The sequence below is a fragment of the Prosopis cineraria genome, unplaced genomic scaffold, assembly GCF_029017545.1.
Source record: "Prosopis cineraria cultivar Desert tree isolate PC_DT_omini unplaced genomic scaffold, ASM2901754v1 PC12, whole genome shotgun sequence".
Taxonomy (NCBI): Eukaryota; Viridiplantae; Streptophyta; class Magnoliopsida; order Fabales; family Fabaceae; genus Prosopis; species Prosopis cineraria.
Genome location: NW_026555343.1, coordinates 38,850,120 through 38,862,853, shown reverse-complemented (window position 1 = coordinate 38,862,853; position 12,734 = coordinate 38,850,120). Strand labels below are relative to the sequence as shown.

General features: G+C 32.0%; 1 protein-coding gene across 1 annotated transcript; it reads right to left on the bottom strand.

The window, feature by feature from the left end:
- Nucleotides 1–1,258: 1,258 nt before the first annotated feature.
- Nucleotides 1,259–11,359, bottom strand: LOC129289456 (TMV resistance protein N-like). Its single transcript, XM_054926226.1, has 3 exons — nucleotides 11,334–11,359; nucleotides 3,755–4,151; nucleotides 1,259–1,466 (listed from the first exon to the last, which is right to left on the bottom strand). The coding sequence occupies exons 2-3, from the start codon at nucleotides 4,078–4,080 to the stop codon at nucleotides 1,328–1,330; spliced, it is 465 nt and encodes a 154-aa protein (XP_054782201.1). The 5' UTR covers nucleotides 4,081–4,151; nucleotides 11,334–11,359; the 3' UTR covers nucleotides 1,259–1,327.
- Nucleotides 11,360–12,734: the final 1,375 nt, after the last annotated feature.

The following is a 12,734-nucleotide window of genomic DNA, read 5'->3' as shown; positions in this document are numbered from 1 at the left end:
AGTTCATGAAACTTTCATTCAAGTTACAGAGTAACTCACTTTTATTTAGTGGGTTCGCCTGCATTGGGGAGAGAAAGTTGAAGCTGTTACTTGTCCTCTAACCATTGCTCTATTACTGTCTTATCATTGGATAGTTTATGAAACTTTCATTCAAGTTACAGAGTAACTCACTTTTATTTAGTGGGTTCGCCTGCATTTTGCCTTCAAAATCAATTTTAACAAAAATTACCTTACACTTATGTTACATATTAAAATTAATTATGAATTTAAATTTATGTTTTCTTAAAAATATTCAAACACCTATTATATATGCCAAAATTAATTATGAATCCAAAACCATAATTTTTTTAAATATCCAAACACTTCTTATTATGTCAAAATCAATTATGAACCAAAAAATATTATTTGCAAAATAATTTATATAATTTTTGGATAAATTTTTAGAAATGTATAATTACAAAAATGGATTGAAAAGTAGGTAGTAGTAGCTTATGAGATAACTATAGTTTTGGGGTTTATAGTTAATTTTGGCATGTATAGAGGTGTTTGGATATTTTTAAGAAAACTATGATTTAGAGTTCATAATTAATTTTGGCATATATAATGGGTGTTTGGATATATTTTTTTAAAATTAGATTCATAATTGATTTAACATATAATATGAGTGTTTAGATATACTTTTACAAAACCATAGTTTTACCTTTTTTTCAATTCCACTTTTCAATTTTGCTTTTCAATTCTAATCAAAATCATGCTTATTAATTAATTTTATAAATCAATTGTATACCACATAACATAATTAATTATATTTCAAATCAATCATATTAATTAATTTTTTTCATAATTAATTATATCCAATTGAAATTCAAACACACCCTATGTCTTTCCCTTGAATTCTATTATTTTGATAGGAGGATATACATGGCTAATAAAAAATAATGTATGAAAGATGGCGCCAATTTAAACCATTAAATTTTAACCTCCAGTTATTTTTAATTATGTAAAATTAAGTTTAAAAAACCATTTAAAAATTATTAATTTTAAAAAATTCTATGCACCAAAATTCGTATTTGTGATATTAAACTATACGATTAATAGTACATACAGGGGCTACCAATATTGAAGTAATAGTTTATACATGTCTAGATGCAAAACCATACCTTCACTTCTGTGACCTAAGACATTGCTTTGTTTTTGTAGGTCATAATTCCACTTACACAATATAATTCTGTTTCTCTTGATAATCCATTTTAATGACTTATATATTCAATGACATAAATAAGGTCTTGAGTAGACAAATAAATGTCATTCAACCCATACAGCAGTATTAATTAGACAAATAAATGTCTTTTAACCAAATGAGTAGAAGTGAGGCATACCGTAGGATGAACTCATTTCCCTGCAATGAGATACGAGAAATAGACTTGAATTGATGATATGCTCTTCCTCCATTTATCTCCACAAGTCTACAAGCAAAAGACAGAGGAAGTAGTTAGGCTTCAAACATTTTAGATTTAAACAATGTTATAAGTTTAATTGCACCGCATTATAAAAACCATGTGAGCATAGCTTATATGGATTCAGGCCCTAAACCATTTTTATCCTAAAATTGATTATTTCTCCAATCTTGATCTTTACTAATAAGGCCTTTGACGGGCCTGGAAGCTCTTTCTTATTTTTTTTATTTTTTTAAATTAAGTTTGATATTATAATATTTTTCAAAATACCCTTCATTTAATATATTAAAAAGAGAAGTAATGAAAATTAATTATAAAGAGAGAAAGGGTTATATTAAAATTGTTATATTTAATAAAAACTTAATATATTCAAAGTATCTTATATTTTGAAATGGAAAAAATTCCTTCAAAAGTGCCTTATAATTTATGACGGAGGGAGTATTACATATTCATTATCTAAAATATAAATTATAATGTTCTAAAAAAAGTTATATAAACCCCAATTTTAAATTACAAACACATATTTTAAAGTCTATTTTTAATAACAAAAAATTAAATGTCAACCCAAAACTTCTAAAGCTAAACGAATGCCTTTAACAAAGGTAATTGTCCTTTTTCATAGCTCTTCATACCCCACCTTGGGATGACTTTGTTTAAAGGCATTTAAGTAGATCCATCAATTAAGGGTGAGCCCGTCGGGTCAACTCTTTTAAGCTCAAAAAAATTTAAGGCCAGGCCAATTTTTTGAGATGTAAAATGGTAAATTGAACTTAAAAGGGATGGCCTTTATAAGCCAAAAAATAAAAGGTCGATCCTTTATGGCCAGGGCCGGTCCTTTAGGCCCTCTTATATTTTTTTTAAAATTTAATATGAAAAATAAACACTACACACTAAAAGTAAAAAGATTAGAAAATGGAAAACCTTAGCTTGCCTTATAGTCGTTTGATTTCTGTCATTCACATTTTTTGCATGGTTTTGAGTTGAAGGGTAACTTATTATTATTGATTTACTTTGAATATTTCTGCATATTTTAAATATATTAAAATTATATTTTTAGTTTATTATTTGTTGCAGATAATGATGATAATGAAGGAGATATGAAAAGCTTAATATCTTTACAACTGATGAGGCTTTACAAGAAGAATGATAAAATTTTATTAATATTGATGACAATAGAAATTATCAAAATTTAGCTAATGATATTAGTAAAATTTAATTGTTATCAAAATTGATTTTGTAATGTTGCTACTTTTTACTAGACTTAAATTTGTTCGTTTGTGCATTGTCTTAAATTTATTTTTCTAAACTTAATGTTATGTGTAAAAAACATATTTAAATCCGTTTTTAAATTCTTAAATTAAAAAATGAAAAAATATATATAGGGTCACATCTCTAAGGGCTAGGGCCAAGCTGGCCAAAATGGGACCCTAAAGTCTAATCGGGCTTAACAAAGTCAGCTTGTTTAGGCCCTGGCCCTTCAATTACTAGCCCTTTAGGGTTGGATCGGCCCTAATTAATACCTCTACATTTAAGTAGAAAAGTTAGAGTGATTCTTCAAAGTTCAATTCCTTCACTTCAAATATAGATATATGCGTATTCTTCATTGAGCCCTCTACTTATGAAAGCATGCTTATTTCTACTTGTTATAATGACTTTGCTACCCCATCCCAAGCAAGTTTTTTCCACAATAGCTAGATCTTTAAGTTGCATTGGGTTGTCCACATCATCAAGCACAATTAAGACTTTTTCCCAATGCAGCCTTCTAATTGCAGCATTCATATGGAGATTTTCTTAGTTCAATAGCTTAGAAAGAAGTTTTTGACGCAAATACTTGAAACCATCAATCATTTTTAATTTTTCTCTCACTTTTTCTAAGAAGCAAGAACTTTGAAATTGAGAAGAAAAATGGTCAAATATCTCTTAAGCAAGGGTTGTTTTACCTATTCCTCCAATGCCCCAAATTCCAAGAAATCAAATTACATGCGGCTCAATTTTCATTCAAGATCCAACACTTGTAAGATTCTGATAAATTCTAATAAGGTGTTCAGAGTCTTCAGACTTCCTTGGATACTTATCTGCCCATTTTTTCAAGACATTGTTGACTATTCATCAATGAGTGCAGATTCATTTATAGCATATAAAAAGAAAACATAGAAACAAAAGGTATAATTAATTAACCTACACTGGATATATATATATATATATATTTGGGAAAAACTAAGAAAACTTTATAAGACACGTTATAAAATGATATATTCATTAAGAAAACTTTTTGAAAATATAATGAATAGTGATACCTAGATAAGTTAGCAGTTTTAGTCAAAGTAGATCTCCAAATTTGCAGCTTGTCTATGTTATGCTTGAACTTCTCCTCATGTTTGGCAAACGCATCTACATAAGAGCCTCTTTGATGTCTGACATCTGATGGATCGATATTATAGAAAACTATTATTATAATGAGTTGATTGGTCTCCTTGCATTTGATGATCTTGACAAGCTCTTCCAAGCACCACATTAAAGAAGCATAGTCTTTTGAGAATATGACCAATGAAATCATTAATCCTTCTATTGCTTCCATAAGTGCTAATGATATTTCTTCTCTTCTCTCCAGCCTTTTATCCATATACACTTCAATATGATTTTGGTGCAATTCCTTTTTCAGATGGCTAAGAAACCCATGTCTCGTGTGCGAACCTGTAAAGATGATAAACACATCATATTTTTCTTGACAAACTTGGGAAGAAGAAGCACATACAACCATTGATTTTTCTTGATAAATAATAAATATAACTATTATGAGGGACTAGTGATGATGTATATGTAGAAAACAGCAATCCAATTTATAAGGGAAGAAGGTTTCTGGGTATATAACTTGGTTAGAATTTAGAAAAGCAAGTTGGCTAATTTCAAATGGTAATTTGGCTTCTGGGGTAACTTCTACGTTTCCTTCATTGTTATCACTTTTATTATTTATTTTCATACTTGAGATGAAAACTATATAATACACAACTCGATTTCTCTTTATTTCGCTCGCTTTGTTGTGGATGTCACTTATGAACAAGGATTGGTGAAGTCAAACCTATGTGGATTATTTCAAGAGAATAAGCCAGCGAAGCATGTTCAATTTGGGCCTCCTACTTTAAATTTTACCAAAGACAAAAGGTGTTTTAGTGGCGGTACAAGTACTACATATTGATGAGTGAATATTTTCAACTCTATGCAATTTTGTTTAAAAAAATTAATAACTGTTGGGTTATCCACCCTTAGTAGATCAAGCCCATATAAAAGTCCAAATTGGGGAATAGGGCTCTTGTGACAATTATGAAAAATGTTTGGGTTTAAAATGTAATTTACTCAGGGCCTTAAAATGTAATATTCTCTAACCTTTAAATTTGAATCATGATTAATTAGAGAAACTATCACATGTTCCCATAAGAGGTGGTTATGGGTGCAATTTCAGTCGGTTCATTATTCTTTGCATGAAGAAAGAAACCGAATGCTCTCATTTTTCAGTCTACTCATTTTCTCCTTACAACTCATTCTCTCAGAGAGTGCGTTTGTTGTGTATCCGAATGAAGTCCAACCGGTGTAACTTTATCCCCGTACACGTACGTGTGAATTAACGACACAAGGTATGTTTTTCCTCCTCAATTTCTTTTAATGGTATTAGAGCTTTCATCTTTCCTGGGTTGTGTTTCCTATGTCTGAAGAACCTATAATGATTTGCTTAACTATATACACACAAATCTCTAAGTTTAGTTTTTTATTTTCTTACTGTGTTTACGCTTCGATCTTTCTCTGTCTGTCTTTAAGATTATTACTACCAAAATGAATGTGTTAATATGCTTCTTGGTTAATATGAATGTTCCATATATGGCTATATACGTTTTGCATGCAATCAACATTGACGAACATAACGACTGAAAACAAACCAAATAATGGGTCTTTGAAAAATGATTTTTTTTTGAACGTGTAGAGCTCAAAAAAAAAGAAAATGACACTAATAACACATAAAATGGAGACCGGATGGAGGAGATATGGCCTCTAGAAGTTTTGAGTCTGTCTAGAGGAATCGGGTGGGGTAAGATGACGACAAAAATGATGCTTTATTTTTGTCCTCGTCAAAACAACACGTCGTTTTGACGTGTCATAAAAAAAAGGAAAATGGTTTTTGGGCTACGAGCTTAGAAGCCCCAACCCAAAAAGGAAAAAAAAATGTAAAGGTTTTAGGCTTGGAAGCCCAACCCAAAAAAAAAATGCAAACAAAAAAAAAGGGTTTATGGGTCCACGAGTTAGGTGCTAAAACTCGACCTAGTTTAAAAAAATAAATACAAATATATATTTAATTTTTTAAAAAAATTAATTAAAAAAAAAATATATAAAGAGGACATGTGGCGCGTGGGACCTATTGAATAACTCTATCGGTGTGTGGTTGACCCTGCCATGAAGCTGGCGATGTGTGGAGAACAATGGTATAGTGCGTGTCAACATAGGAGGAAGATATAGCGGTGCGTGTGGTGCACGCACCTCCTCCGAGAGTGGCAATTTTTTTTAAGAATTTCTTGATCGAGCATCTTCTTAGGGCACGTGTGGGACCAAATTGGGACAAAATTTGTCTTAAAAAATCCTTAAATTTGAGATTTTCATTTTGATATATAATTTGCATATTTTTTAAGATAAAAAAGAATTTATTTTTCGAGTTATCTAATGCTTTTTTATGAGTTTAAAAAATTTCTAATTTTTTTCCTTTCTTATTTTATTTAGGAAAATATAAAGTAAGAGGCTTCTAGCAGCACTGATAACTCAGAAAATTATTTTGTCAGCATTGAGTATCTATATGAACCAGAATATAAGCCTCTTATTGAGGATTTCGACCTGAAACCTTTCGAAGAGCAGGAGGAGGAATATGAACCTTAAAGTGGGGATTCTGATTCTGATCCATAAGAAGATCCCAATATTGATCTTGAAAATGTGCCGGAAGGACCTAATGAGGTGCACATACTGTTGGGACCAAAACATGAATCAGAGAGTGATGAGAATGTTCAAAATGAAAATGAAGATGTCGAACAACCTTTCACACCCTCAGTGATCATAATTACAGCAAAAAGAGAAGCTAAAAGAATAAAAAAATTGGATCAAGTTTCTCCGATAGTCAGAGCATATTCAAGCTTCATAACGAAAGAAGAACAAGCCGCAGTTATATGAGAAATTTTCAAACAACTTAGGAAGGAGTTTGTGCAACATAACAAGCAAAACAAATTGTACTCTGGAAATCTCTATGGAATAGAGCCATCAAGGGGATGAAAGTACAAGAAAAATATAAAGACATAATTAAGAGTTGTCTTTTTTAGGTCTATGCCTTAAGCATTGTTCTGTTTTTCCAAGAATTTGCTTTTTTGATGTATTAAGACCTTGATAATTTATGAAATATATGAAGCATGTTGTTTTATGTTTAATTACTTTATATATACTTTATTTGAGTGGGAGCTTTAAAGTGATAAATCATTTATGAGCCATATGTAATGATTAAAATATTTGTAAAATTCTTTATAGACGATAGTGATTTCATTAGAATTAATGTGATGAGAGATACAAACGTAGCCTCCTAATCGTTGACCTAATAGAGTTGTTATCACTCCAATAAAGAATAATATAAATATAAGAGATTGTATGTTTCTCATAAGTATTTTATTCTTATTTTAACATAGAAAACTATTGATGTGGGACAGTTTTGTCTCAGAATTAAGAATAGCAACAAAAAGCATTATCGCTGAATTAAATAAGGGTGACAAATTAAATGAGGATAACTGGGATATTTGGCACCATAAGGTGTCATATATTTTGGAAGAACAAGATGCTGTTGAGCTATTGACTAAAGTTATGGCCGAGCCTGAGGCAGGAAACTCGGCTCAGCATAGGAGAGACCAAGAGGCATTTGAGGCATGGAAATAAAAAAATAGCATCGCATGAATAACACTTCTAAGTGCTATGGCAGACAATCTGATGTGCGAATTTGAGAAGCCCTTCACTGCCTAAGCCATGTGGGCTGCCTTAAAAGAAAAATTTGGTGGTACCTCAACCACCAAACTGAGAAGGCTTACAATTAAATTCGACACTTATAAACTAAAGTCGAATACTCCCATGCGGCAGCACCTTAGAGAGATGGCCAACATGATCCGTGAACTTAAAGAAGCCAGGCACAATCTTTCTGATAAACAGCAAGTACAGGCTGTAATTAGATCGCTCCTATACAGTTAGAAGCATATGAAAGTTAACTTAACCCACAATGAAAACATCATTAACTTTAATGATGTGGCTAAACACCTAAAGCTAGATGCTAAACGTCTGGAGGCTTACAAGTCATCTGGATAGACTTCCCTTATCGAGGAAGGTGGTCCTTCAAATTCTAAGCTTAAGAGAGGCAAAAGGCAATATAAAAAGGGTAATAAGAGTGGCCCTAGAGTAAAGAAGGACAAACAACCTTTCAAGAAAAATGGCAAGAAGAGTGGCAAAAAGAGAATTAACCTTAAAAAGGTCAAATGTTTTTCCTGTCAAAAGATAGGCTATTTTGTAAAGGACTGTCCTGAGTAAAGTAGACGTGATCAGGTACTTGTGAATTATGTGAATTCACATTTTTCTTATGTTTCTAGTAATATTTTTCTAACGGAAACTGTTTCCTCTTCTTAGATTGTAGATTCAGGCTCCACAGACCATGTAAGCAAGGATCGTGGATCCTTCATAGAGTATCGATAGTTGTTGAATCACAGACCACAATGTGAGGATCGAGGTAAAAGGCATAGGAACTTGCAAGTTGATCTTGCGAGGTAGAAAAATCTTAATTCTCCATAATGTTTTACATGCACCAGACATTCGACAGAACTTAATTTCAATTGCTTGCCTTTTAGAATTTAGGTTTGTAATTAATTTTCATGACAAGATTGTTGACATTATGTACAATTCAACTTTTATGATTGTGCTTTTCTTTCAAAAAGGTTCTTTATAATAGATATTGTTGACTAAGTTCATTTTCATGATTGCTTTACCACCTCTTCCAATAATGTTGATATGAATATCTGGCATGCTAGACTAGGACATATTAATCAAAATAGAATGATTAAGCTAGCTAAAGAAGGAATGCTAGGTCCAATTACAAACATGAAAATGTTCTTATATGAAAATTGTCTAATTGGTAAAGCAACGAGAAAACCTTTTGGTAAAGGTGTTAGGGTTGAAAATCCATTACAATTAATCCATTCTGATATATATGGTTCTATGAGTATAAGGGCAAAACAAGGAGCTTGGTATTTTATTACCTTTATCGATGATTTTTCACGTTTTGGTCATGTCTATTTGATATCACAAAAGTCTGAAGCTCTTGAGTGTTTTAGACGATACATTAATGAGGTTGAAAATCAAATGGATAATAAAATTAAAACATTATGAACTGACCGAGGACGTGAATACTTGTCTGATCAATTTAAAGAACTCTGTGAAGAAAAAGGAATAATTAGACAACTAACTATTCCTGGTACTCCGCAACAGAATGGAGTTGTTGAAAGAAGAAATAAGACTCTTCTAGACATGGTTAAGTCAATGATGGCACAAGCAAATCTTCCAATCTCGTACTGGGGGGACGCTTCACTGACTGCAGCCTTTATACTTAATCGTGTGCCCTCAAAATTAATTACTTCCACACCCTATGAGTTATGGACAAAACACAAACTGGATTTAAATATCTTAAGACCATGGGGGTCAACTGCATATGTCCATAATGATTCTCATAAATATGAAAAATTAGGTCCAAGAGAGAAGAAATGTATCTTTATAAGAAACTCTGAGCAATCAAAGGATTATATTTTCATTAGTGAAAATAATGATGGAACTGTAACTGAATTTGAATCTAGGAATGTCACATTTTTAGAAAATGAGTTTCCTAGCAGGGGAGAAATTGATTGAATTATATCTCTTTATGAGACACAAGAGCAGCATAATATAGAACATATAGAAAGGCTTGAATCATCACAAAATACTGATTTAAGTGGGAGCTATAAAAGGTCTTCCAGAAGATCTAAAAAGAATCAAAATCTACAAGAGACCCTACTTCAAAAAAGTAATAGAGAAAGTATGCCAAAAGGATGCTTTCAAATTGAGGGTGAAGCATTAGTGGTAACTCCTCTAGATGATGATGAGCCATGTTTTGTAAATGAAGCTTTATCAGGACCTGCTAAGGATAAGTGGAAGAAAGTAATGAATAAAGAAATGGATTCCATGAGGACTAACTAAGTATGAAAATTAGTTGATTTACCACATGGCCAAAAGGCTATTGGGAACAAGTAGGTTCTCAAAATCAAAAGAAAAGTGGATGGATCAATTGATAAATATAAGGCTCGCTTAGTAGCAAAAGGGTATACACAATAAGAGGGAAAAGATTATGAGGATACATTTTCTCTTATTGTATGCTTCAATTCTATCAGACTAATTCTAATAATAGTAAATAGTCTAGACTTAGAGTTGTACTAGATGGATGTAAAGACTGCTTTTCTAAACAGTGATCTGGATGAAGAAATTTATATGCAACAAAAATTAGGTTTTATTCAAAAAGGAAAAGAAGATAAAGTATGTAAATTAAATAGATCAATTTATGGACCAAAAAATCATCCAAATAGTGGTATTTAAGGTTTCACAGAGCAATAATCTCATATGACTTCCAAATGATTGAGGAAGACCACTGTGTTTACATCAAGAGATTCAATGGAAACTTTATAATATTATCTCTTTATGTGGATGATATTTTACTAGTCGAAAATAGTCGGGATTTGATAATCACTATTAAAGAATGGCTTTCGTGGAATTTTGAAATGAAAGACATGGGTGAAGCAAAATACACTCTTGGAGTTAAAATCTAAAGAAATCACTCTAAGAAGCTTCTTTATCTATCATAAGAGAATTATACAAGGAAATTCTTGAGCATTTTAATATGAAAGATTGTAAACCCATGGATACCCCAGTAGCTTCAGATGTGAAGCTTAGTCCTGATATAGGTCCTAAAATTGAGATAGCCAAAAGGAAAATGGAAAGAGTTCCATATGCCAGTGTAGTCGAAAGTTTGATGTATGCAATGATGTGTACAAGACCAGATATCTGTTATGCCGTAGGACTTGTGAGTCGCTACCAATCTAACCCTGGAGAAGGACATTGGAAGGCTGTAAAGAGAATCTTAAGATACTTAAAGGGTATTGTTAATTATGCACTGTGTTATCAAGGGAGTGATCTACGCCTGATAGGATACTTTGACGTGAATTTAGGCAGAGATGAAGATGAATGAAGATCAACTTCAGGCTATACTTTCTTACTAAACAATGGGGCCATTTGTTGGAGCAGCAAGAGGTAGACATGCATTGCCCTACACTCTATGGAAGTTAAATTTGTATCGTGTACTGCAGCAGTGCAAGAGGCTATATGGCTTAAGAGATTTATAGAACATCTTGGGTTTGGAAATAAAAGGACAAATCCAGTGTTAATTCATTGTGACAACACTGCAACCATAGCCTATATCAAAGATCCTAAATATCATAGCAAAACCAAACACATAAACATTAAGTACAATTTTGTAATGGATTATATAGTGTAAAAGGTTATCACTGTTCAATACATTTCTACGAAATGTATGATAGCAGATCCCTTAACAAAACCCATAGCCAAAGAGATATTTGAGAAACATGTAAGGGCTTTTGGCATGGCTAAATTGACTTGATGTAATATATTAGTTATATTAATGAGAATCTTCATTACTTCCACATGTGTACAATTGAGAACATACAAAGTCTAGTATGTCGTACAGGTTGATAAGGTTGACTCTCACACACGAGCAACTACCTTTGACATTGAAACCAAATATGAGGCATTAGTGTTCACCAGCAAGACAACAAAAAATGTTGATATGGTAGAAAAGAAACATAAATCATATGTTGCCTCGATCAAAGTACAAGTCGAGATGAGATCCGTAAGCATACTTGGATCGAGTTATAGATCCCCATATCCATGATACCTGTAGCCAAACAATAAATTCTTCTAAATTGATGTCATGTGAGATCAATAGAAAAGAAGAATTTGGGTTTAGGTACAATAAATATCTAACCTTAAGTTTGTATGGTGCTAATAATAAATGAAAACGACGTACGCTCTTACAAGTAAGAGTAACACCATAACATATGTTTCATACCACATGTGCTTAAGAATCGCAATGGGAAGCAAGTGAATAAATCCCTACTTCATTGCTGTGTGAGTCCCAAAAAGAAAAAAATCTTTTCATTTATGTCCTTTGACTTTGACATTATCATGGAGATATGTGACAGTGTCTGCTACTTTAACATACACCCTATAGTCATGATTGATGCGACCTAAAGGTTTCATGTTAGGAAAGCAACTGTTTCCTATTAAAGTGGTATATGGGTGAAAGGAAGATTATCTTAAATATACACATCTATGCTCATATTCAAGACATGTCCTTTATGAAATAATTTATGAATTTATATGTGTGGATACTATGCATATAAGAGAGACTATCTGAGTCTTGGATTGACTTAAGAAGGATTAGATTAGTCATAATGAGAAAAAGTGTATATTGGTAAATCTAAGACATTAAGGCACGAATTTAATCAAGAATAAATTCAACTTTAGAGTTATTTGTGCTGGTCCTTAATAGAATTTCCTAGTACAAACAACTGAAACGAAGACGTTAAGCCTATGTGGTCACGACAAAGCACCTAGTATGAAGAGAGGAAAGAAAAATATATAGGACTGACATTATCTTCTCCACCAAGTGTGAGTGGGGGATGTTGGGTTATCCAAACAAAGTTTGACCGATGTAACTTTGTTCTCGCATACATACGTGTGAATTAACGACACAAGGTATGTTTTTCCTCCTTAATTTCTTTCAATAACAAATGGAAAGGAAAATATTTTTGCATTATTTATATTAATCATATCAACATATTTAACCACGAGAAATTATCTGCATTTGTCAAAATGAAAAATCAAATGTGGATTAGATATTTTTTTAAAGTCAAATAATCCATTATTTTTGGATGCAAATGTCTCAAGCAAAGATTTGTTGACTTGATGATATTTTATTTCTCTAAACACATCTAAAGTGGTGCATGCAAGTTTGACTTATTCTTGCATTTTCACTTGTTACTAATTTCTCAACCATTTCTCTATAGGTTAGATATATAATTTTTTTTAATTGCACATAAGTATTATTCTATTGAAGCCAAT

What these genes read in the sequence shown, in the direction of transcription:
- LOC129289456 (XM_054926226.1), bottom strand. Translation starts at nt 4,080, where the DNA reads ATGGATAAAAGGCTGGAGAGAAGAGAAGAAATATCATTAGCACTTATG. An exon ending in AAAACTGCTAACTTATCTAG is followed by an intron (nt 1,467 to 3,754) that starts GTATCACTATTC and finishes TTTTGCTTGTAG; the next exon opens with ACTTGTGGAGATAAATGGAG.